This window comes from Miniopterus schreibersii (assembly GCF_964146895.1).
Source record: "Miniopterus schreibersii genome assembly, chromosome: 6".
NCBI lineage: Eukaryota > Metazoa > Chordata > Mammalia > Chiroptera > Miniopteridae > Miniopterus > Miniopterus schreibersii.
In genome coordinates this window covers 7,705,160-7,727,945 of record NC_138107.1, presented here as the reverse complement: position 1 = coordinate 7,727,945, position 22,786 = coordinate 7,705,160, and the positions used below count along the sequence as shown (strand labels likewise).

The following is a 22,786-nucleotide window of genomic DNA, read 5'->3' as shown; positions in this document are numbered from 1 at the left end:
TGAGCTCAGAAAGTCAGGGACACTTCATGGTAACAATGGACTTGAGCTGGGCAGGAGAGGGAATTTTGGATTTATGTCAGGTAGGAAAAAAGAGGGCTCCCAGTCCATGGATAGGCTTGGACAGAGACACTGAGGTGGAAATTAGTATGGGGTCGTCAGAGCAAGAGGCCTGGCCTAGGGAGTAAATTTAGGCAGACACAGCACGAGTAGGTCATGAAAGCCCTTGAAGGACAGGAGGTAGAGTAGAGGAAGGAGAGAAAAGGAAGGCTCTTAGGGGTTTCCTTCTGCCCAGAGGATCTGGCATCTCCCACGACTGAGTCAGTCCGCTGCTGCCCCCAAAGGCCTGGCCTCAGAGACCTTCAAGCCTTGGGGACGGACACCGCTCTCCTTTGAACTGGAATAGTATCATCACCCACACTACCTTTTTTTTTTTTTTTTTTTTTGCTATACAATATCTACTACCTTATATACTTTTTATCTTTACAGTTTTCCTATTTTTAAATTTTCTATAAGCAACATTATTAGAACAATATTTTTAAAGAAACATCACCCCAAATGACTCCACTTTAGCATATGAATTATTCCCATTTTCCCATGGGCCCTACAGCTCTTGGCCATATGCGTTATTTGTCCTTTGAATGGACCCGCACCTGTTGCCCAGGTAGAAACTGGGCCCTGCGACCCCAGAGCTGGCATTCAGGCCCTGCACGCCGTGTGTTCCTGGTGCCGACCGTGTCCTTAAGCGGTGGCGGCACCCGGGTCTGTGAGGAGGTCGAGGGGCCTGAGAGGTAAAAGCAGCCCTGCTCCAGTGACGTCTGTCTTCGCAAGGAAGCCTGACAGGCCACAGTTGCGCTGATAAAAGGAGGCGGTGTTGAGAAAAGGGACCGATGGAACAAACACTTCAGAGCATTAGAAGGCGCTGGAGGCTGATCAGAACCCAGGGGTGAGGGGAAGGGACAAATCAAAGGAGGTTTGAAGTGTGGCTCACTAGGACCGCGGTAACGTCACTGATGCACACAGGGAAGTTGGGGGGCTTGCGAGTGGTGCGGATAAGCAGCAGTGAATGTGGGGTTTTCATGAGATACCCGAGTCAAAGCTGTGTAGTGCCTGGGCTGTGAAGTGGGGGGAGTTTGCAGATAGCTGCAAACACTCGGCCCTTGTTTAATCCTAAGGACGCCCCCCCCCCCCCCCGCCCCAGATTGTTTACACAGAGCGATTTGAAAGCAAATGGGACCACAAGCCATCCTCCATCAACCTGATCAGCTGCACACGTTTGGACAGTGGGAGCTCGAGCCAAACTTCATACAGTGACCAAATGCCGTACGTGGTATCTCCCACATTTCAGAGAAATCAAGAGCAAAACTGTGATAATATGGAGAAAATTTGGCTTCCTAATAAACCCGCTAGAAACAACATGAGGCAATTTGCCGATGCTTCTGACAGCCACGTCAGGAGTCACTCAGTCATCCGTTACTCAGATTCGTCTTTTCTGCCTTGCGCTCACACTATCATCCTGGACTTCTCCATGGTGCACTTTGTGGACTCACGGGCTACAGTCATATTGAGACAGGTAGGTCCTGAGGTGGCTTTAACAAGAGCTCTGACCCCCGCCTACCACCCACCACCCCAACCCCAACCCTGATCGAATCCTGTGAGTCACTCATCAGCTACTATGTGACTCCTGGGCCACTAGAAACTTGGACACTGAAGATAGTTTAAAGTCAACCAGAATAGAAAATGAACCAGCTCTGATTTATTGAACTGGGGCTGGTTGCCTTAGCATGGCATATTATTGCTCAAGGAACGGAAAATGGGAAACTCAGCACCGTAGAGACAGCCATCTGCGCCTCCCCCGGCAACTCCTAGTGTACCCTGGGAGTTAGCTGCAGACCTGCTCAAGGAAGAAGTCTGGACGCAGCAGAGAGAAAGCGCACCGAGAGGCCCGCACTCCTCAGCTGCTCCGAGCACTCAGATTTGCAGGAGTTGGGGCCTGGAGCTGTCTGGGCCGGTACCTGTGGGATCATCCCCAGTGCCCCCTTCATTGCCTGCATCTTTGGGGGGAAAGGGCAGGGGAAAATTTCCCTTCAAAAGCTGTGTCTCTACCCTGGCCGGTGTGGCTCAGTTGGTTAGAGCGTTGTCCCGTACAACAAAGGCTGACAGTTTCAGTTCCCTGTCAGGGCACGTACCCAGGTTGCAGGTTCAATCCCCGGTTGGGGAACGGGTGGGAGGCAGCCTGTCGATGTTTCTCTCTCACAATGATGTTTCTCTCTCCCTCTCTTCTCTCTCTCCCTTCCTCTCTTTAAAAATAAAAATAAAAATAAAAAAGGTCAATTAATAAAAAAAAAGCTGTGTCCCTAGGTAACTGGCTCCTCTCCCACTCTGGTTTCTCTGACAGTTTTCATTTTTCTTTCTCACACAACATGGACAGTGTAGATGCACAACTAACCATGCCGGTTTTATCGCCCAATGTCACATAAGTACAATATCTTTTTTTCAGCCAGCTTACCTCAGTTTCCCGTCCTCTATCTCACTCTTGCCCCTGGTGGTGATGGCTCAGGTTTAAACATCCTGAACACCCACTTCCCGGCTCTGACTGCTCCCACCTTTTCCTTGAGATACACGTGTTTGGCTGATTTTCCATCTCTTATCCTAGGATCCTATGTTATCAAACCTTTTTATTCCTAATGGAATACAATTCTCGCTTAAATGAGTCCTGCTCCTCTTTGGCCTGAGGCAGCAGGAAGCTGCTCAAAGCAGAAAGAACCCCGGTGGGGGGTGGCCTGAGGCTGTGGCTCTGCCCTGGCTTCTGCTCACTGTCCATCGGACGGGAGTAACTCACTAAACTGCACCGGCTCTCGGTTTCCTCATCTATCAAATGAGAGGCACGGAAGAGATTAAGGTTCAGGGCGTCCCATCCCCAAGGCCCTTTTTGCCCACCCCGTTTTCAGATTCAAGTGCACATGATAACGTCTTGTCTTTTGGACTTTTCCATCTCAGGTCATCCTACTGGGCTGTGCTCTCTTCTCCCAGGCTTGTGCTCTAGTTGTCACTTTAGAGTTCATTCGTCCTACATTACTAAATGCCTACTGCATGCCACGCTGAGTCGGGCATATTTACATACATGATCCCATTTCATTCCCTCACCGCCTTGAGAGACAAGCGGTGTTTCCCCCTAAGAGCCCCGGCCTGTCCGTCATTGGAACATGGAGCGGCTGTGCCGACGTCTCCCCCTCCCTCCTCCCTTGCCTTCTGGTCCTTGGCGTGGCCCATCCATACCTGCCTGTGCTGGGGACTTTCTGCTCCAGCCCCACCATGGAGGAGGCAGTGTGCACCCCTACCTTGACTTTACAACCTTCAGACTCCTGGTGCATTTGACACTTCAGAAGTACAGGTTCCTCCGTTCCTTTTGTCCTTGTTCTCCACTGCCATACTGGAGAAATTCATTTCAAATATTATAATTGAAAACTGAAACTTAATAAGAAAAATCCCAGCAGTCGTTCTTACTGGAGACAACCAACCACTCAATTTAAGCTTCTTCCTAATTCATGGGATTTCAGTCTCCCACTGCTTGTCATTTAGAGTATGTCCATTGTGGCTCTTTACCAAGTGACTTTATGATTTACCATGTGATCAAGAATGACTTTCTTGTTTCCTCTTGGAGGTGAAAGAAGCAGAGGCTGTCTGTTTTAGTTGCTTTGTGTTTTGTTTGTTTGTTTTCACGTTTTAACTTAGTGCTTAGGGTTGGGCACTAAGTGCTTAGAGCACCAAGTTTAATATTGACTTGCTTTGAATTGAGCTTTACTCATTGCCCCAGAGCATATATATGGGCTGAAGTACACTTGAGGCCAACGTCAGGTGCTTATTAATTGATACCACTAAATATTTAATGTTTTACTAAAGTCAAATGCAACTTTGCAGAGCAGCTCTGAGTATGATCCTCGGGGTTCCTGAATTCCATTTCCTGCTATATCATTTGACCATCTCTGGGCCATGTGTTCCCCCTCTGCCTAGTGAACTCCAGGGAGAAGGGAATCACATGCAAACACTAAGCACCAATATCAAGATACAATAGTTTTCGAGGACTGTCCAGTGCACTCCCGTCACACCCATGCCTGTCTCTGTCCAGCGCTGTACTCCTGTGGCATTCTCTCTTCGTGTGACCTGTTTTCCCCCTTGAGACCATGGGAGACCCTGTCTCACTCGCCACCCCACATGAGACCGTCTGATTCTCTCTTGTATTTCCAGCACCATAGTCACTTCCCAGCTTAGAGAAGTCCACCCAGCAAATGTTCACAAAGCTGAATTGCATATAAAGTTACATATACCCCAGACAAGTGAATGACCAAAGGGATTTTACAACCCAGCGAATTAGAAGGCCCTTTCTTAGTGAGTGTGAGGATCCCTAACACTGATTTACGCCCTCCCTGCAGATGTGCAACGCCTTCCAAAACGCCAACATTCTGGTGCTCATTGCAGGGAGTCACTGTGAGTATGCTTCACCCTACAAGGTCTGGGTTTTGCACCCCAGGTGCCCCCTCCCCAGTGCCTGACCCTGTGTGTTTCCGGGTTTGGTCTGTAGCTTCTGTGGTCAGGACCTTTGAGAGGAACGACTTCTTTGATGCTGGCATCACCAAGGCCCAACTCTTCCTCAGCCTCCATGACGCTGTGCTGTTTGCCTTGTCAAGGAAGCTTCCAGAGTCCTCCGAGTTAAGCATGGACGAATCTGAGACAGTGATACAGGAAACCTATTCAGAAACAGATAAGGTCAGAGGATGTGAAGCATCATGGTGAGGGGTGAGGTGGGGGTGAAGGGGGAGTAGAGATGGGGGGAGACACCTGATCAAATAGTGATGAACACCATCCAGGAACGGTTTTGAGTGAGTGCCAGACTTTGAGACGTTGAAATGCTCCCAAATTTATCAGTTGGTAAATAGCAGTGGACCTGAGTCCCAGGTTCCCCCACTGCCATAGCATCTGGGTGCCATTCAGGGCCTTTTCCCAACTGAAGAGAGGGTTACCCAACCCGCAGAGGCCTCAAGGGCCCTTTTACCAAACGCTCAGTTAGTGCCAGTGCTGTATCAATGACTAAATATTTTACACATCTCGTCTAGCTGTGCCTTTAGGATCCACAGATGAACAGTAAATCTGATGAGCTCACAGAGGTAAAGATCTGCCAGTCTAACACTTGGGCTATTATTCCCATTGTGGGTAATATAATTTACTCAGTCTGACCAAATGCAAGGGAGAAAGGATATACAGGCCAGAATTTTTAGCCGTTTATTAATACTAAGTAAAGACCTGTGCCTACCTCAGTGTTTTCTAATCAGTATCTACAAAGGTTAACAGTTTCCTCCCAAAAAGAAAATTAAAACACTGATGGGCACCAAAATCTCACCTGACTAGAAATTATTTTTCATTAAACTCGATTCATTGACTTAATACATTTCAGTAATGTTTGAATTTTTTAATGACAAAAAGGAATTACCAGAGTAATATGTGTTTATAAAAAAAGTTAATAAGTAAAAGATAGTCAAGCCTGTAAAACATAGCCCTTTTCTTTCACTAAGTAATATATCGCCAAGCATTTGCCTACCATTGTTGAGAATTTGCACAGGTTATTGCTTCTGCTTATCCAGAATAACTTCTTCTATATGGGCAGCCTCTGCATTTATTATCTTTTTAAAGGTTGAATTCCTAGGAATTCAACTTTTTTTCATATAGACAAATCTTTGATACTTTATACTCTGTCTTTTACATTTTTATTGCTTTTTAAAATGAATCATCTTTTTCATTATATTTTCTAACTGGCAACTGCTAGGATATAGGAAACCGATTGATTTTTATTAAATCATTTGGCATCTTGTGAATCCTTTTACTAGTCCAAAAAGCTTTCATTGTTAATTCTCTTGTGTTTTCTAGATAAACAATATTTTCTACAAAAAATATAAATCTCTTATTTCCAACTGTTAGAATTCTTATTTCAGTATCATAGATTATGGCATTAGCCAGCCTTTCCAGAGCAATTTAAGTAATACTGGTGAGTCTTGTCTTACTCCTGAATTTAATGAGAAAAGCTTCTTATGTTCTCTATTAAGGATAGTGTTGATAGTTAGCTTAAGATGGACATTATATTTATCATGTTTTTTAAAAGTATTTTTCTGGTTTACTAACATGCCCATCAGAACTTAACACTTGATATTGAATATATCAATTTCTTTTTCTAGCGTTTAAACTAGGAAAAACTAGGAGAGGAAAAGTTCCATTCTGATGTATTCAATTCAAGATGCCTATTAAATATCCAAGTGGAGATGTCAAGAATGGCAGTGGATATATGAACCAGCAGATTAGGGGAAGGGTTATAACCAAAAAGTCATCGGCACATAGATAGTACAGTAAACCCTTGATTCTGTGGACCTTGATTTAATGGACTTCAGATTTAATGGACAAAATTTCTGGTCCGTATGTTATATGTGAAAATTAACACCCTGTTAATTTGTAAATACTTTTAACCAAGATTTGCTTATAATTAAATTAACAGGTTATTTTTTGTTATTAATTCCTGTTACTTTTCAAAAATTTTAGCAAATAGGCCATATGTTGGAAAAAGCACTGTAGGAATTTCGCTGACATAAATAAATATGATGTATCTACAACCATAGTCTACATGCTTAAATCCAAGAGTGAAAAAAAAAAGATGATGGGGGACTGAGTGGAAGCTACACTGACAGTCTCCCGGGACCAGATTGGAATTACAACTAAAATATAGAAAAGCCATCCTGAATAATCAACTGCAACTGAAGACGAGCTGGAGAGCACCCTCATAACCAAGGAGGAAAAGTGGAGACCACATAGAGACTGGCAGGAAGTACGGAGGCAAGAGAGGGCTGGCTGGGCTCCCAGAGGCAGCAGCTGAACATCTGGAGGGGCACCTCAGCTGTGGGGGGTCCCTAATGAGAACTCTGGGGTCTAAACTCCAAGCTGGGATCCCCAGTGCAGGGCACCAGAACTGAGAAACGTGCCCACATAACATCTGGCTGTGAAAAGCAGCCAGGTTTCTGTCTGCCAGGGAGAGACAGCTGGAAATGCAGGCACCCTCTTAAAGAGCCAACACACAAAGTTTCGTGTGCAGCCACTCACCTTGGGCTCCAGCAGAAGGAGAGCAGAGTGGACTGGAGCTGTGTGAGGAGACTCTAGGGTTGTGGGCTCTGGATCTAGAGCTCAGAGGGCACCCATCTGGATTCCTGTGCTGAGTCATTGCCCTATACCGCAGAGGACATCTTTCATAGGAAGACATTTACCTCCCAAGCAGCTTTTGCCTGAGGGGAAGCAATTGCCCCACCCTGGGAGAAAACCTCTCACCCTACCCCAGGGAGTTCCTACAGCCTGAGGCTCATTAAGAGAATCAGATTAATCAGCCTGCAGGCAGAGGCAGACCTCAGAGTGCTTTGAGTCTTTGCCTGATCTGCTTCTGGACCCAGGCCTTGGAAAAACAGATTTTGGTGTGCATCTTGCTCCTGTCCAAACACACCTAGCCCAAACAGAGGGAACCTCAAGCTGTGAGTTGTTGATAGCTCCAAACAGGGTACTCAAAGCCAATCACAAACAGCATCTGACCTTGGCCTGCAACAGAGACCATCCAAAAAGACAGAGTCCTAGTAGGCCTACCTAATACATAGAAACAAACCCAAATAGGCAGCCAAAATGGGAAGACAAAAAAACAAGCACTGAAAGAAGAGATGTCTCCAGAAAAAGAGCTAAATAAAATGCAGATAAGCAATCTGTCAGATATAGAGTTCAGAATATAGATAGTAAGGATGCTCAACAGCATGAAAAAAGGTATGGAAACTATAAAAAATGACCAATCAGAAATGAAGAAAGACATAGCAGAAATAAAGAAGACATTGGAGGAATAAAAAGCAGATTAGAGGAAGCTGAGGATCGTGTCAGCAAATTAGAAGACAGGGTAGAAAAATTCAATCAGAAATCCAAAAAGAAAAAAAAAATGAAAAACCAGGAGGACAGTCTAAGGGAGCTATGGGACAACATGAAATGTAACAATATTCGCATTATAGGAATGCCAGAAGGGGAAGAGAATCAGCAAGGAATAGAGAATTTGTTTGAAGAAATAATGGCAGAAAACTTCCCTAACCTGGTGAAGGAAAAAGTCACACAAATTCAGGAGGCACAGAGAGTCCCAAGCAAGAAGAATCCAAAGAGGCCCACACCCAGACACATCATAATTAAAATAAAAAATTCAAGACAAAAAATCTTAAAGGTAGCAAGAGAAAAGCAATCTGTTACCTACAAAAGGGCTCCAATAAGGCTGTCAGCTGATTTCTCAGCAGAAACTCTACAGGCCAGAAGGGAATGGCATGAAGTATTCAAGGTAATGAAAAGCAAGGACCTGAAACCAAGACTACTATGTCCAGCAGGGCTATCATTCAAAATAGATGGTGAAATAGAGAGCTTCCCAGACAAAATAAGTCTGAAGGAGTTTATCACCACCAAACCAGCATTGCAGGAAATGTTAAAGGGACTGCTGTCATTAGAAGTAGAAATAGAAGCATTGCAAGAAGTGTTAAAGGGACTGCTGTAATTAGAAGAAATAGAGAGAGAAACATAGACATAAAGAATTAAAATGGAAATAAATTAGGACCTATCAATAATAACCTTAAGAACTTGAAGGGAGAGATCAGCAGCAGTACAGTCATAGTTGGGGACTTTAGCACCCCACTGACTTCACTGGATAGATCTTCAAGACAAAAAGTCAACACAGAAACAGTGACTAAATGGCACACCATATCAGATGGATTTAATTGATATTTACAGAACATTTCACCCCAAAGCTGTAGAATATACATTCCTCTCAAGTGCACATGGGTCACTCTCAAAGATAGACCACATGTTAGGACACAAAACAAGTCTCTACAAGTTCAAGAAGACAAATCATATCAAGTAGCTCGGATGACAATGGCATGAAATTACAAATCAACTACAGTAAAGACACTCAAAAACATTCAAACACATGGAGACTAAAGAGCATGTTATTAAACAATGAATGGGTTACCAAAGAGATCAAGAAAGAAATCAAAAACTTCCTGGAAACCAATGAAAATGAACACACAACAATCCAAAATCTATGTGACACAGTGAAAACAGTCCTGAGAGGGAAGTTCATAGCACTGCAGGCCTCCTTCAAAAAGCAAGAAACATTTGTAGTAAACTATCTAACCCTACAAGTTAAAAAATTAGAAAGCTCCCCTGTGAAGCCGTCCAGACCAGGGCTTTTGTTTGCTGGGAGTTTTTTTAACTGCTGCTTCGATTTCATCGGTTGCTATTAGCCTATCCAGGTTTCCTGATTCTTCCTGATTCAGTTTTACATGATCTCACTCATATGTGAAATCTAATAAACAAAATAGACTGAGGAACAAAACAGATCCAGAGACATAGAAGCATGGAACAGACTGAGGGATCTCAGAGGGAAGGTGGGGGTGGGGTTTGGAGGGGGAGAGATTAATCAAAGAACTTATATGCATATATGTATGACCTTATGAACTTATATGCATATATGTATGACCCATGGACATAGACAATAGTGTGGGGAGGGCCTTGGGGGAGGTGTGGGCTGGAGGGGATTAATGGGGGAAAAGGGGGATACCTGTAATCCTTTGAACAATAAAGATAATTTTTTTAAATAAATAAATAAAAATAAATCCAAGAGTCACTGCTTATAAACGATGTTCGGCAATGATTAGCACCTGATCACACCGTATGTTTGGTATTAATAGGTCCTGTTGTCAAGTGGTGTGACTTTCTGCGGCAGTTTTGGCGCCACTCTAAGCCACCCCCTAGCCGTGAGCTTTTGTTTACTCGAGGTGACTGGCGAATGCACCCACTTACTAGACCTATTCAGTATAAATTTAACGCTACATATAGATAACACATACATATAGAAAACTTTTCTGTGCAATTAAACTTTTCATATATACTTAATTTTAATTACACATACATGTCTACAGAAGTAAAAACGGGTAAACTAAGTTGTCCATTTTTCAACATATGCATTCGGAAAACCTACTTTATTATGTAACAGACTTTGGGCTTTCATGACAACCCCTCACCCAAATCAGCCTGTTATCTGGAGGTTTTACTGTAGTGAAAATTATGGGGCTAAATAGACTTGCCTACGGGGACAGTGTAGGTGGAGAAGGGAAGGGTCCCCAGGTCGAGCCTTGGGGTGTCCCAACACCCAGAAGTCAGAAGGGGCAGGCAGGACGGGAGAAGGAAACGCCAAGGGCCGTGTGGTGAGACAACCGTGTTTCGGGAGGGTGACAGCTGTTAATTCGCTGCAAGGCTGGCTCACGAAGCCTGTGGGGCATCTGCTGGGTGGCGGGCTCCGTGCCTGGCACTGGGCATGTCGGGGAGCAGGCCCTGCCCTGCCTCGGGGAGCTGGTCTGTGGACGAGTAGGACAGCACATCCCCTGCGCTGTGACAGCTATGCCTGAGGCACAGCGAGCGCAAGGGAAGCTCAGGTCCTGGTTAGTGACCTGCGGTGTGAGGCTGGAACAGTGAGGAAATGTACGTGGCTGAGACGGAGGCAGGGCGGGCACCGGGAGCGGCATGACCAAAGGTAAGCGGGAGCCGGGCATCTTTGGTTAACTTTATGGCCAGAGCCAAGGGCGGGACTGCAGATGGAGATGAAGCTAAAGAAGATGGCCAGAGCCAGGCCACCCACAAAGGGCCCTATGGGCCCTGCTAAGGATTCTATTGGGGGTTGGAAGGACAAGTAAGATCAAGGGGACAAGATGTTCCAGAATGCTGCCGAGGCGACTGCTATTCCAATTGCTGACCACGAAATCCAGACTAGTCAGAAAATCCGGAGAAGTCAGGAGTTAATGGATTGATTGAGCCTAAAGAATAGTAACTGAGGAGCCAGAGCGTGCAAAGGTGATGAAAAACAGATTTAGGCCAGAAATATTTTCTACTTTGCAGGTACTTGTGATTGCTGGCCCCTCGAGTCATGTTGTATTCTGAAATTCCTTGACCATTCAAAAGTTAAATGTAATTGGAAATTTTAACCCATCTAATTATATGTGTTTCAGGGTGCACATTCGAGACATAAAATAAACAGCCGTGTTCTAGAAGTGCCCCCAAATATAAGTCCCATCTTCACCAAGATGCCGAGGCCACGGATAGAGGAGGAGTCACAGGTAGACCTGGAGCTGGACGCCATACTGGAGTCGGACCGAGAGAACGAGCTGGACCAGGACCCCGAGCTGGAGCCGGAGTCGGAGCTGGAGCCGGAGTCGGAGCTGGAGCCGGAGACGGAGCTCGACTGCGAGCCCGAGCCTGACCCCGAGACCGAGCTGGAGCCGGAGTTCGAGCCTGAGCCTGAGCCCAAGTCCAGGCCCAGGTCGCAGACTTACCCTCGGCAGCAGTACTGGTCTCCCGGCTCCGCAGGTCAGAGTCAGCCTAGGACACAGTCGGTGGACAGGCGACATCTACAGATGAATTCATATTCACCTAAGGACAGTGACACTGAGGATCCCTAGAAAATGAACCAGGGAAAAGGGTCCGATTCCCTTGACAAATCCTCCCACCCAGACGGGGTCGCTTGGCCAGGAGCCCCAGACTGGTTACAGACCGGCGGGGCTCGCCTAGGGACCCCTCCGCCTGCTGTCCTCCTTGCTCAGCAGTGTGCTGTCACTCCCGGGTCACAACGCTCAATACCAAGGATTATCCGAGTGCCCCACCCAGGCTCGCCTCATTTCACCTTCAGCAGGTACCCTAATGAAGGATGTCCTCCTCTGTCCGTTCTGCGCCTCTGGTGTTTTTATCAGATCATCTCTCAGCTTGTTTCCCTTTCTCCAAAGAGATAAAGCTCAAATAAAGTATATAACTCTAATTACATTTGGACCCTTCCTGCATTTTCTCCCTTCTCTCTATTCTGTGCGCCTAAGGAAAGGGGTGGGAGAAACACCAGAAGTGGGCGGACATGGTGGAGAAGAGACGAGCAAGAGAAAGCCAACTGTAGCATTTGCATTTTATATGCAAGGTGTCTACCGCACCCCACTGAGGCGGGGTAGGCCAGCCGGCCTCTGCGGCGTGCAAGGCAAGAACTGTTAGACTGAAGGCATGTTGGCATCTCTGCAGGGTCAGTATCTCATCCTGCCACTGTTTCAGGAGGCCAAGCAGCTGGACCTGCCCACGAGAACGTTCGTTCTGGAGAACTCCCCCAGGCCTTCAGCTTCACGTTCAGCATTGCTCCTTTCTCACAGGTATTTAAGGTACACGCAGTCCGGAGTCTGTGCTCCTGGTGGACCAAAGTTAGTTAAAACCTGTGACAGCCCTGGCCGGTGCGGCTCGGTTGGTCAGGCGCCGTCCAGTGCACTGAAAGATTCCCAGTTCGCTTCCCAGTCAGGGCACATGCCCGGGTTGCAGGTTCAGTCCCTGGTAGGGGGCATGTAGGAGGCAGCAGGCCAATGTTTTGCTCTCACATCGATGTTTCTCTCCCTCTCCCTTCCACTCTCTCTAAAAATCAATGGAAAAATATTCTCTGGTAGGGATTAACAAATAAACAAAATTCCCCCTCCCCCTTTAAAAAAAACAACCAACCAGCATTAAGTTACAACCAGAAGAGAAATACAGAGCCCTGGGCAAAGGTATATGGAATCCTGAATTTTATTTCCCACTCAATAAACAAGATTCCTCTTACTTGGGCACTCAATTTCTCTCTTCTGTTAGATGAAAGACATCCTTGTTAAAATATAGGTGTCTCGGGGCACCTGTAATACTGTCAACAATAAATAAATAAAATGTATCTCTGTCTTATCACAGAGAAAACATGTGCAATCACTCATTCTACAAACATTTACTAAGCACCTGCTACATACATAGCACCCCAAACTGTGGGGTAGATAAAACAACATTACCTCTACTTTGTACATACATAAACTAAGGCTCGGATACGTTTATAACTGGCCCAAGGTCATATGCAATTGTATGCTAAAAGGGTGGGGGTCCAAGTCACAAGCTTCCTTTATCCATGCTCACTCAACACCTTTATTGAACTCCTACTATGCACCACGCACTGTCCCAGGTGCTGAAAATACAAGATGAGCAAAATAGATGACAAAAATAATTATAAATTATGATAAGTACCTTGAAAGTTAAATACAGGAAACTCAGAGGGCAGACATCAGGAGGACGTGAAGCCATCTTCCTATGGTAATGACGTGTGACCTGACATCTGAAGGGTAAGTAAGAGTTAGGCTTATAGCAAATCCCAATGACTGCTAGTAGGGCAGAGCCAAATGGTGGGCCAAGAGTGGCAGCCAAGGTGAGTGCAGAAGCTGGGCACCCCGGGACACAACCAGCTGGAGCCTAAGGGTAATCACCATGGCACAAGGGCTCAACCAGAAACTGGGTCAACCCACGAATGAACTTTCAGAGTGGCAGGGACAGGCACAGAAATGTGTCAACACCAAGAAAAAGCTTCACATTTAAGAGAGGAGATGAGAAAGTGCACGGAGAGCCCAGTTTTTGTGGGCTGCTGTCCTCCCCTCCAGCTCCCTTCTACGCCCACATTTCTGTCAGAAGAAGGTCTTTAAGCACAGAATCGATGGCTTCTGACACTTGGGCAGCAAGTGGTAGAGTTTAGAATTTGGTCCTTCCTGCTACAACTGTAGCATAGCTAAATATGGGTTTTGATGCTTGACCTCAGAAAGACCAACCAGATGCTTGGACTACATTCTATCTTTAAAGAATATTCTGCTATAAACCCACAGCACCCAGCCTCTTCCACAGTCATAAAATAAAGAAAAATGGCTAATTGATTATAAATAGTAACTAGTAAAGTGAGTAACAAAAGGCCAAGTCTTCTTCCAAAATTCACATCATCCAAAATTCTAAGATATTTCAAACTTTACAAAATGTTATGGTTGGGTTGGTTAACTCACTTTTCATAGCATTGTCATCATTGAAGCTTTTATCTCTCTAATGAAAAATTGGAGAAAAATCCTAAAGACTGGAAAACTAGCATAGACTGGATCTGAATGCTTAAATGTCTTAGCACAAGTTTTTCTCCATTACTGAATAAAAACCTCAAAGCAGCTTATGTTCTACAGTAAATGGGGTTTGAGTGTGATTTTTATATGTGAAGAACTAAGTATAATCAATAGAACTGCAGAAAAATAAGTTTAGAAAGGAGACAGGTCAAAATAGGTGACCTTAGATTGCCATCTCTAAATATGTTAGATATCACAAAGCCTGATGATTGTACCTTGAATCTCACCTATATCTGATTTAGATTATATTTAGATGAGACTTTGGACTTAGACTTTTGAGTTGATGACACGTGAGATGGACATAAATTGGGGGGGAAGGAGTGTCAGGGGTGGGATGCTATGATCTGAATGTTTGTTTCCTCCCAAAATCCATACATTGAAATTCTAACCTCTAAGGTGATGATATTAGAAGGTAGGGCCTTTGGAAGGTAATTAGGTCACCCTTATAATTATTAATGGATTACTGCCCTTGTAAAAGGCCTCAGAGAGATCCCTTCTCCCTTCTGCTATGTGAGGGCACAGCAAGAAAATGGCCATCTGTGAACCAAGAAATAGTTTCTCACCAGACACTGAATCTGCCAGCTCTTTGATCTTGGACTTGTCAGCATCTGGAATTATGAGAAATAAATGTCTGTTGTTTATAAGCTACCCAGTGTATGGTTATTTGTTATAGCAACTCAAATAGACTAAGACACCCAAGCACTTAACTATATTGCATCTAGATTCAACTCTCATTTGTCAGTAGAAATAGAGGAAGTAATGGTATAATATAAGGTCATTAATGATCTTGGGATTGTGGAATCTCAGTGAAAGGGAGGATTATGAAGGTCATCTAGTCTAACCACCCATCTAATCTCTTACAGTTTAATTTAACAAACACTTGCTGGAAGACTCACCATATTTCAAATACTCTGTGTTTCTGTAAGCTGTTGCTGCATAACAATCTACCCCAAAATTTAGCAGCTTAAAATAATAGTCATGTATTTATTTGCTCACAGTTCTGCAATCTAGGCTGAGTTTAGCTGTGCCGATTCATAAGGTTGCAGTCATTTAGAGATTTAACTGGGGCTAGAAGTTGAAGATGGCTTTACACACATGTCTGACACCTCAGCTGGAATGGCAGGAAGAGTTGGAGGTTGGCCAAGCATCTCTCTCTCTCTCTCTCTCTCTCTCTCTCTATATATATATATATATATATATATATATATGGTCTCTCCAGGAAAGTCCTGGACCTTACGTGGCCACTCAAGGCAGTGTGTCACCGACCACATCTGGTTGATAAAAGTAAGTGACAATGCCAGCCTTGATTCGATGTGAGGGCAAATACTTTCCACTTCTTGAAGGGAAAAGATCCTGATCTTGAGACATTTGAAACCAGAGGTGGATGAAGTCTAACTAAAGCCACAATACAGCTCAGTTTTTCATGGACTTGAGATGATTAGTCCCTCACCTTATTTGCCTAATAAGAGGTATCCTATCTGGGGAGAAATAATATTGACTTCAGTCTCTATTTTTTGCACAACACCCATCATACAATTAAGGAAAAAAATTAGAGCCCTGGCTGGAGAGCTCAGTTGGTTAGAGTGTCGTCCCCTATACGAAGGTTGCAGGTTCGATCTCTGGTCAGGGCACATAAAAGAAGCAACCAGTGAATGCATAAGTAAGTGGAATAACAAATTAATATTTCTCTCCCCCCCCGTCTCTAAAATCAATAAATAAATTTTAAAATAAAAAAGTTACAAGACATTTGAGGAAGAAGAAAAAGTGTCTGATAATTAGAAAAAGTATACAATAGAAGCAGGCCCTCAGATGATCCAGGTGTTGGAATGAGCAGTCAAGAACTTCAAAATAACTATTATAAATATGTTCAAGAAAGTAGAGTAAAAGATGGACAAAATGAATAATTCCAGAAGAGAATTATAATCTACAGAAAAAGAATCAAAAAGACATTCTAGAACTGAAATGCAAAGTATTGGAAAATAAAAATTCATTGTACAGGTTTAACAACAGACTGGATGCAGCAAAAGGTAGGATTACATAACTCAGACAGTAAAGAGAAAATATCCAAAATGCAGCGCATACAGGAAAAATAGGGGAATAAACCAGAAGAGAGAAAGGTCCAAGATGGTGGCAGATGGAGTGAAAGTTATACTAACACTCTCCCGGGACCAAACTGGAATTACAACTAAAATATAGAAAAACCAGCCTGAATAATCAACTGCAACTGAAGACCAGCTGGAGAGCACCCTCATAACCAAGGAGGAAAAGTGGAGACCACTAGAGACTGGTAGGAAGTGTGGAGGCACCAGAGGGCTGGCTGGGCTCCCACAGGCAGCAGCTGAAGGTCCTGAGGGATAGCTCAGCTGTGGGGGTTCCCACTAAGAACTCTCGGGTCTAAACCCCAAGATGGGCTTCTCAGCCCAGAGCACCAGAATTGAGAAAGGTGCTCACATAACATCTGGCTGTGAAAAGCAGCAGGGTTTCTGTCACCCAGGGAGAGGCAGCTGGAACTGCAGGCACCCTCTGAAAGGGCCAACACACAGTTACGTGTGCAGCCACTCACCTTGGGCTCCAGCAGAGAGAGGGTAGAGTGAACTAGAGCTGTGTGAGGAGAATCGAGGGGGGCTGGCTGGGGGAATAGATATCAGAGGGCACCATCTGGCCCCCAGTGCTAAGTCATTCCCCCATATGGCAGAGGACAATTCAGAGGACAAATGTCAGGCAGACAATTGCCTTCTAAGCAGCTTTTGCCTGGGGAAGAAGCAATTGACCCACCCTGCTGGAAAACCTCTGGCCCCACCCCCTGGAGTTTCTACAGCTTGAGGCTTCCTAAGAAACTGATAACAATCAGCCGCCCCACCCTGTGGAGTTTTTACAGCCTGAGGCTCATTAAGAGACTGAATAACAATCAATCTCTGGGTGCTTTGAGTCTTTGCCTGATTTGGACCCAGGACTTGGAAAATCAGACTTGGACTTGGTGCCCATCTTGGTCCTGTCCAAACACACCCAGCCCCAGCAGAGGAAACCAGAAGCTGTGGAGTGTGCAAAACTTCAAACAGGGTACTCAAGGCCAGTCACAAACAGCATCTGACATTGGTCTGCACCAGGGACCACCCAAAAGGCTGGGAGTCCTAGCAGATCTACCTAATGCATAGAAACAAATCCAAACAGGTAACCAAAATGGGGAGACAAAAAAACAAGCCCCAAATGAAAGAACAAAAGAATTCTCCAGAAGAAGAGCTAAATGAAATGGAGATAAAGAATCTATTAGATATAGCGTCTAGAATACTGATCATAAGGATGCTCAACAGCATGAAAAAAGGTATGGAAACTATGAAGGAAATTAAGAATGACATAGTAGAAATTAAAAAAAAAAACATTGAAAGGAATGAACAGCAGATTAGGGGAAGCTGAGGATCGAATCAAAGAATTAGAAGACAGGATAGAAAAAAAATCACTCAATCAGAGAACCAAAAAGAAAAAACATTTAAAAAACAGGATGACAGTTTAAGGGCCCTGTGGGACACCATGAAATGTAACAATATTTGCATCATAGGAGTGCCAGAAGAGGTCAAAAGTAAGCAAGGGTTAGAGAACCTGTTTGAAGAAATAATAGCAGAAAACTTCCCTAACCTGGTGAAGGAAAAAGTCACACAAGTTCAGGAGGCACAGAGAGTCCCAAGCAAGAAGAACCCAAAGACACATCACAATTAAAATGCCAAAAATTCAAAACAAAGAGAGAAGCAAGAGAAAAGCAATCTGTTACCTACAAAGGAGCTCCTAGTAGGTTGTCAGCTGATTTCTCATTAGAAACTCTACAGGCCAGAAGGGAATGGCATGAAGTATTCAAGGTAATGAAAAGCAAGGATCTGAAACCAAGACTACTCTATCCAGGAAGGCTATCATTCAAAATAGATGGTGAAATAAAGAGCTTCCAAACAAAAAAGAAAGCTAAAGGAATTTATCACCACCAGACCAGCACTGCAAGAAATATTAAAGGGACTGCTGTAATAGGAAGTTGAAATAGAGAGAATGAGAAACATAGGCATAAATAAAATGATGCTTGGCCAGGCATGGCTCAGCGGTTGAGCATCAACCTAGGATCCAGGAGATCGAGGTTTGATTCCCGGTCAGGGCATATGCCTGGATTGTGGGCTCGATCCCCAGTCAGGGTTGTGCAGGAGGCAGCCGATCAATGATGACTCTCTCATCATTGATGTTTCTATCTTTCTCTCTCCCTCTCCCTTCCTTTCTCTGAAATCAATAAAGATATATATTTTTAAAATGAAATAAAATGGGAATAGATAAGAACCTATCAATAATAACCTTAAGTATAAATGGATTAAATGTCCCAATCAAAAGACATAGGGTAGCTGAATGGATAAGAAAACAAGACCCAAATATATGGTGTCTACAAGAAACCCACCTCAGAACAAAAGACTCATATAGGCTGGAAAAAAACACAAAAAAAACTTCTGGAGGGCTTTAAAGAAGATATCGACAGCAATACAGTCATAGTAGGGGACTTTAACACCCCACTGATTTCACTGGATAGCTCTTCCAGACAAAAAGTCAACATAGAAACAGTGACCCTAAATGACACACTAGATCAGATGGATTTAATTGACATTTACAGAACATACCACTCCAAAGCTGCAGAATATGCATTCTCCTCAAGTGCACATGGGACATTCTCAAAGATAGACCACTTGTTAGGACACAATACAAGTCTCTACAAGTTCAAGAAGATTGAAATCATATTGAGTATCTTCTCGGACATTTACACCATGGAATCCTATGCAGCTCTAAAAACGAAGGATCCCTTACCCTTTGAGACAGCATGGTGGGACCTGGAGAGTATTATGCTAAGCGAAATAAGCCAGTCAGAGAAAGATAAATGTCACATGGTCTTACTCATATGTGGAATCTAATGAACAAAATAAACCAATGAACAAAATAGATCCAGAGACAAGACATAGAAGCATGGAACAGATTGATGACTCTCAGAGGGGAGGTGAGAGGGTGGGTGAGTGGATGGGGAGAGATTAACATAAGAATTTATATGCACATATGCATAACCCAAGGACACAGACAATAGTGGGGTAAAGGCTGGGGGGAGGGGTACAGGGTGAAGGGGATCAATGGGGAAAAGAGGGAGACATTTTTAATATTTTCAACAATAAAGATAAATTTAAAAATAAATAAAAATTTTAAAAACAGAAGAGAGCATTCAAAACGTGTAGAACATAGTCAGATGGCCTAATATATGTGTTTTAGAAGTCCCAGAATGAAGAGAATGGGGAAAGAAATATTTGAAGATAGAATGACTGAGAATTTGCCAAAACATGAAAGATTTGCAAGTCAAAGATTCAAGAAGGTTAGCGAACCCTAAGCAGGATAAATAGGAAAAAAAAAAAGCATAGGCATATCATATTCAAACTGCAGAAAAACAAAGATGAACAGAAAATCTTAAAAGCAACCAGAGCAAATACACATACTTGTCGAGAAGCAACAATAACACCATTGCTAACTTTTAACAGAACCTAAGGCCATAGAGTGACATCATTTAGGTTCTGAAAGAAAAACTAATCTGCTGACCTAAACTCCTGTACCCACTGCAAATATCCTCTAAAAATGAAGATGAAATAAAGATGTTATTAGACCAACAGAAATTGAGAGAATTCATTACCTATAGATTCACTCTATGAGAAATGTTAGAGAAAGTTCTTCAGGCAGAAGGAAAATAACTCCAGAGGGAAGCTGAGAACTGCACAGGGAATGAAGGACATTGGAAAGGTTAAATATGTGGATCCGTATAAAAGAATATTGACTGTGATTGCTTAAAGCACCAATAATAACTATCCTGGGCAGTTTATAACATTTGTAAAAGTAAGTTATACGACTACAAAAATACAAAAGGCAAGACAGTGTAAATGGAGTTAAGGTATTCATAAAGTGGTAAAGAACTAATTTAATGTAGATTATAATTAGTCAAAGATGCATATTATTATATCTGGGGAAACTACTAAAATAACATTTTTAAAGGAGATAAATTAATGGAGGAGATAAATGGAATAATAAAAACCCTTGATTAACCCAAAAGTAGGTAGAAAATTGAGTGAAAGAACAAAGAAAATATGGGACAAATAGAAAAGCAATAGCAAGATGGCAGTTTAAACTCAGCCGTATCAATAACTAAATAGACTAAGCGTTCCAATTAGAAGATACAGATTTTTCTGACTGTTTTTTTAAAAATCCAATTATATATATGTAAATATAAATATGCAGGCAGTTGTGCGCCAGGTTCCCAAGATGTCGTTCCCTAAGTACAAGCCCCAGTACCTGGCCACCTTGCCCCCTACCCTCCACCCAGCTGAATGCCACAGGTCTGACAATGATGACTCTATGTATTATTGTTCAATAAATCTATTAATCATTAAATATATATATGTAAAGATGTAGAAAGCAGAAGGGAGGAAAATATACCAAGCAAATTGTACCTAAAGGAAAGCTGGGGTGTCAATATTAATATCAGATAAAGTAGATTGTGAGATCAGAAATATCCTAAGGGTTAAAGGCCACACTGCACAGTGATGAAAGGGGTCAATTAAACAGAACATAACAATCCTAACTCTGTGTGCATTTAATAGCATAGCTTCAAAATATATAAAGCAAAATGACAGGAATAAGAGGAGAAATAGACAAATCTATGAGCACAGTTGGAGATTTTTAACACAATTGTTTCAGCATAGAAACAGAATATTCTAAATTCCTTGTATTTTTCAGGAGGAAGATAGAAACGGTGATTAACTCCACATTTCAAATTAAATATGTGTAGCAATATTTCAAGGGTAGCCACTAAAATAAACAAAGCATGTAATTTCCAAACCAGTAAAGGGAAAAATAGAGGGTGGGAGACTCAATCAAAAAAGGGGGAGGGCGAGAAAGGAGAAAAAACTTAATATGCTTAATCTGTTATTAAGTCTGATAAATGCAAGTCTCAATGGGACTACCTGACCCCAGCACAGTTAAACCCAAGGTCCCCAATGGACCGAGGATGAGCAGGAGGGTCCCATCTCCTGAGGACTTAGTGTCCATTTGGGGTGAGATTCAGAAAAATCCTGAGTTTGACTATCCTTTCCTTGAGTAAACCTTCTCAAGTTTCTATAATACGGTAGATGCTCAGAACACATTCGCTGAAGGATGACTTTGACCTTGAAGGTCAAACACATATTGCTCATTTCTGAGGTCTCTCAGTTTCAGACCGACTCCAAAAGGTTGTTTGTGAGCATCATCAAAGAAAAAAAGCCTTGAAAAATTCATGTTAGCCTCTGACTCCCACTTCCCTACCCGAATAGGGCCTGAGGAGCAGCTTTCTATGTATCTGAATCTTTTCATTCCCTCATTCGCCCACCCATTCATTTCTTCTCATATTTCTCCATGCGTCCACAGATCGAACGTTCAATATAGCTCCTGCCCCGAAGGCATTCATAATCTGGATGAGAAGACAGATGGATAGAAGAAAAAACTACAATGCTATGTGATATGTACAGCCCAAATATTCATAAAGAAAAGGTACAGAGGGAAGGAGGAGAGAGACTAGGTTTTCCCGAACAGTGCCTTCCACTCTTTTTTTACTGTAGTCCACATTTTATAACACAACACAACACACAACTGAGACAAAAGTTCCAAGAAATGATACTTCCCCCATGTTATCTGATATTCGTATTTTCTGTTCTTTTCTATTTCTCAGCCTGAATTGAGTGTTATCTTTTAGTTTTACTGATTTTCACTATGGTTTTTCTATATTTGTCTCATTGCTTTCTACTCTGATCTTTGTTTCTTTTCTCTGCTTATTTTGGGCCTCATTTGCCCTTCTTTGATGAGATTTTTAAGGTGGGAACAGAGGTAATGGGCTTGAGACCTTGCTGCTTCTCTTCCTGACTCCTGGTTTCATCTTTGTCCTCTGGATTTAGAAGTGTTTTATTTAGTTTCCAAATATTTTGGATATTGTTTAGATATCTTTCCCTTATTTATTTTTAACTTAATTCCTTTGTAGTGAGAGAACATGCTTTAATGATTTGATTCCTTTCCATTTTTTTGAGACTTGTTTTATAATCCAGGAAAAGGTCCATCTTGGCAAATGATTCACGTGCACTTGAAAAGAATGTGTATTCTGCTGTTCTTGGGAAGGTGGTTTTATAAACGTCAGTAAGGTCAAGTTGGTTGTTAGTGCTGTTCAAATCTTCTAAATCTTGACTGATTTCCTGTCCACTTGTTCCATCAGTTATTTTTATTTTTATTTTTTTTAAAATATATCTTTATTGATTTCAGAGAGAGGAAAGGAAGGGGAGAGGGAGAGATAGAAACATCAATGATGAGAGAGTCATTGATTGGCTGCCTAGACTGCAACCCGGCATGTGCCCTGACCAGGAATCGAACCCTGTTCTCCTGGATCCTAGGTCGACGCTCAACCGCTGAGCCACGCCCGGCCGGGCCCATCAGTTATTGAGAGAGAGGTATTGAAAACTCCAGCTCTAGCTGGTTTCGCTAAGTGGTTAGAGCATTGGCTGGGGGACTGAAGGGTGTCGGGTTCTATTCTGGTCAAGGACATGTACCTCAGTTGCAGGCTTGATCCCAGGACCCAGTCGGGGCACGTGAGGGAAGCAACCAATCAATGTGTTTCTCTCACATCAATGTTTCTCTCTCTCTCCCTCTCT

General features: G+C 43.2%; 1 protein-coding gene across 1 annotated transcript in view; it reads left to right on the top strand.

Moving 5' to 3' along the window:
• SLC26A8 (solute carrier family 26 member 8) overlaps window positions 1-11,804 on the top strand; it is a gene marked incomplete at its 5' end in the record, with an annotated part of 83,385 nt that extends 71,581 nt beyond the window's left edge. The window contains 4 exons of the mRNA XM_081139597.1: window positions 1,199-1,570; window positions 4,431-4,485; window positions 4,580-4,764; window positions 11,103-11,804. Of these exons, the coding sequence (XP_080995723.1) occupies window positions 1,199-1,570; window positions 4,431-4,485; window positions 4,580-4,764; window positions 11,103-11,552 (1,062 nt within the window). The 3' untranslated portion in view covers window positions 11,553-11,804. The remainder of the gene's footprint in view (window positions 1-1,198; window positions 1,571-4,430; window positions 4,486-4,579; window positions 4,765-11,102) is intronic.
• Window positions 11,805-22,786: the final 10,982 nt, after the last annotated feature.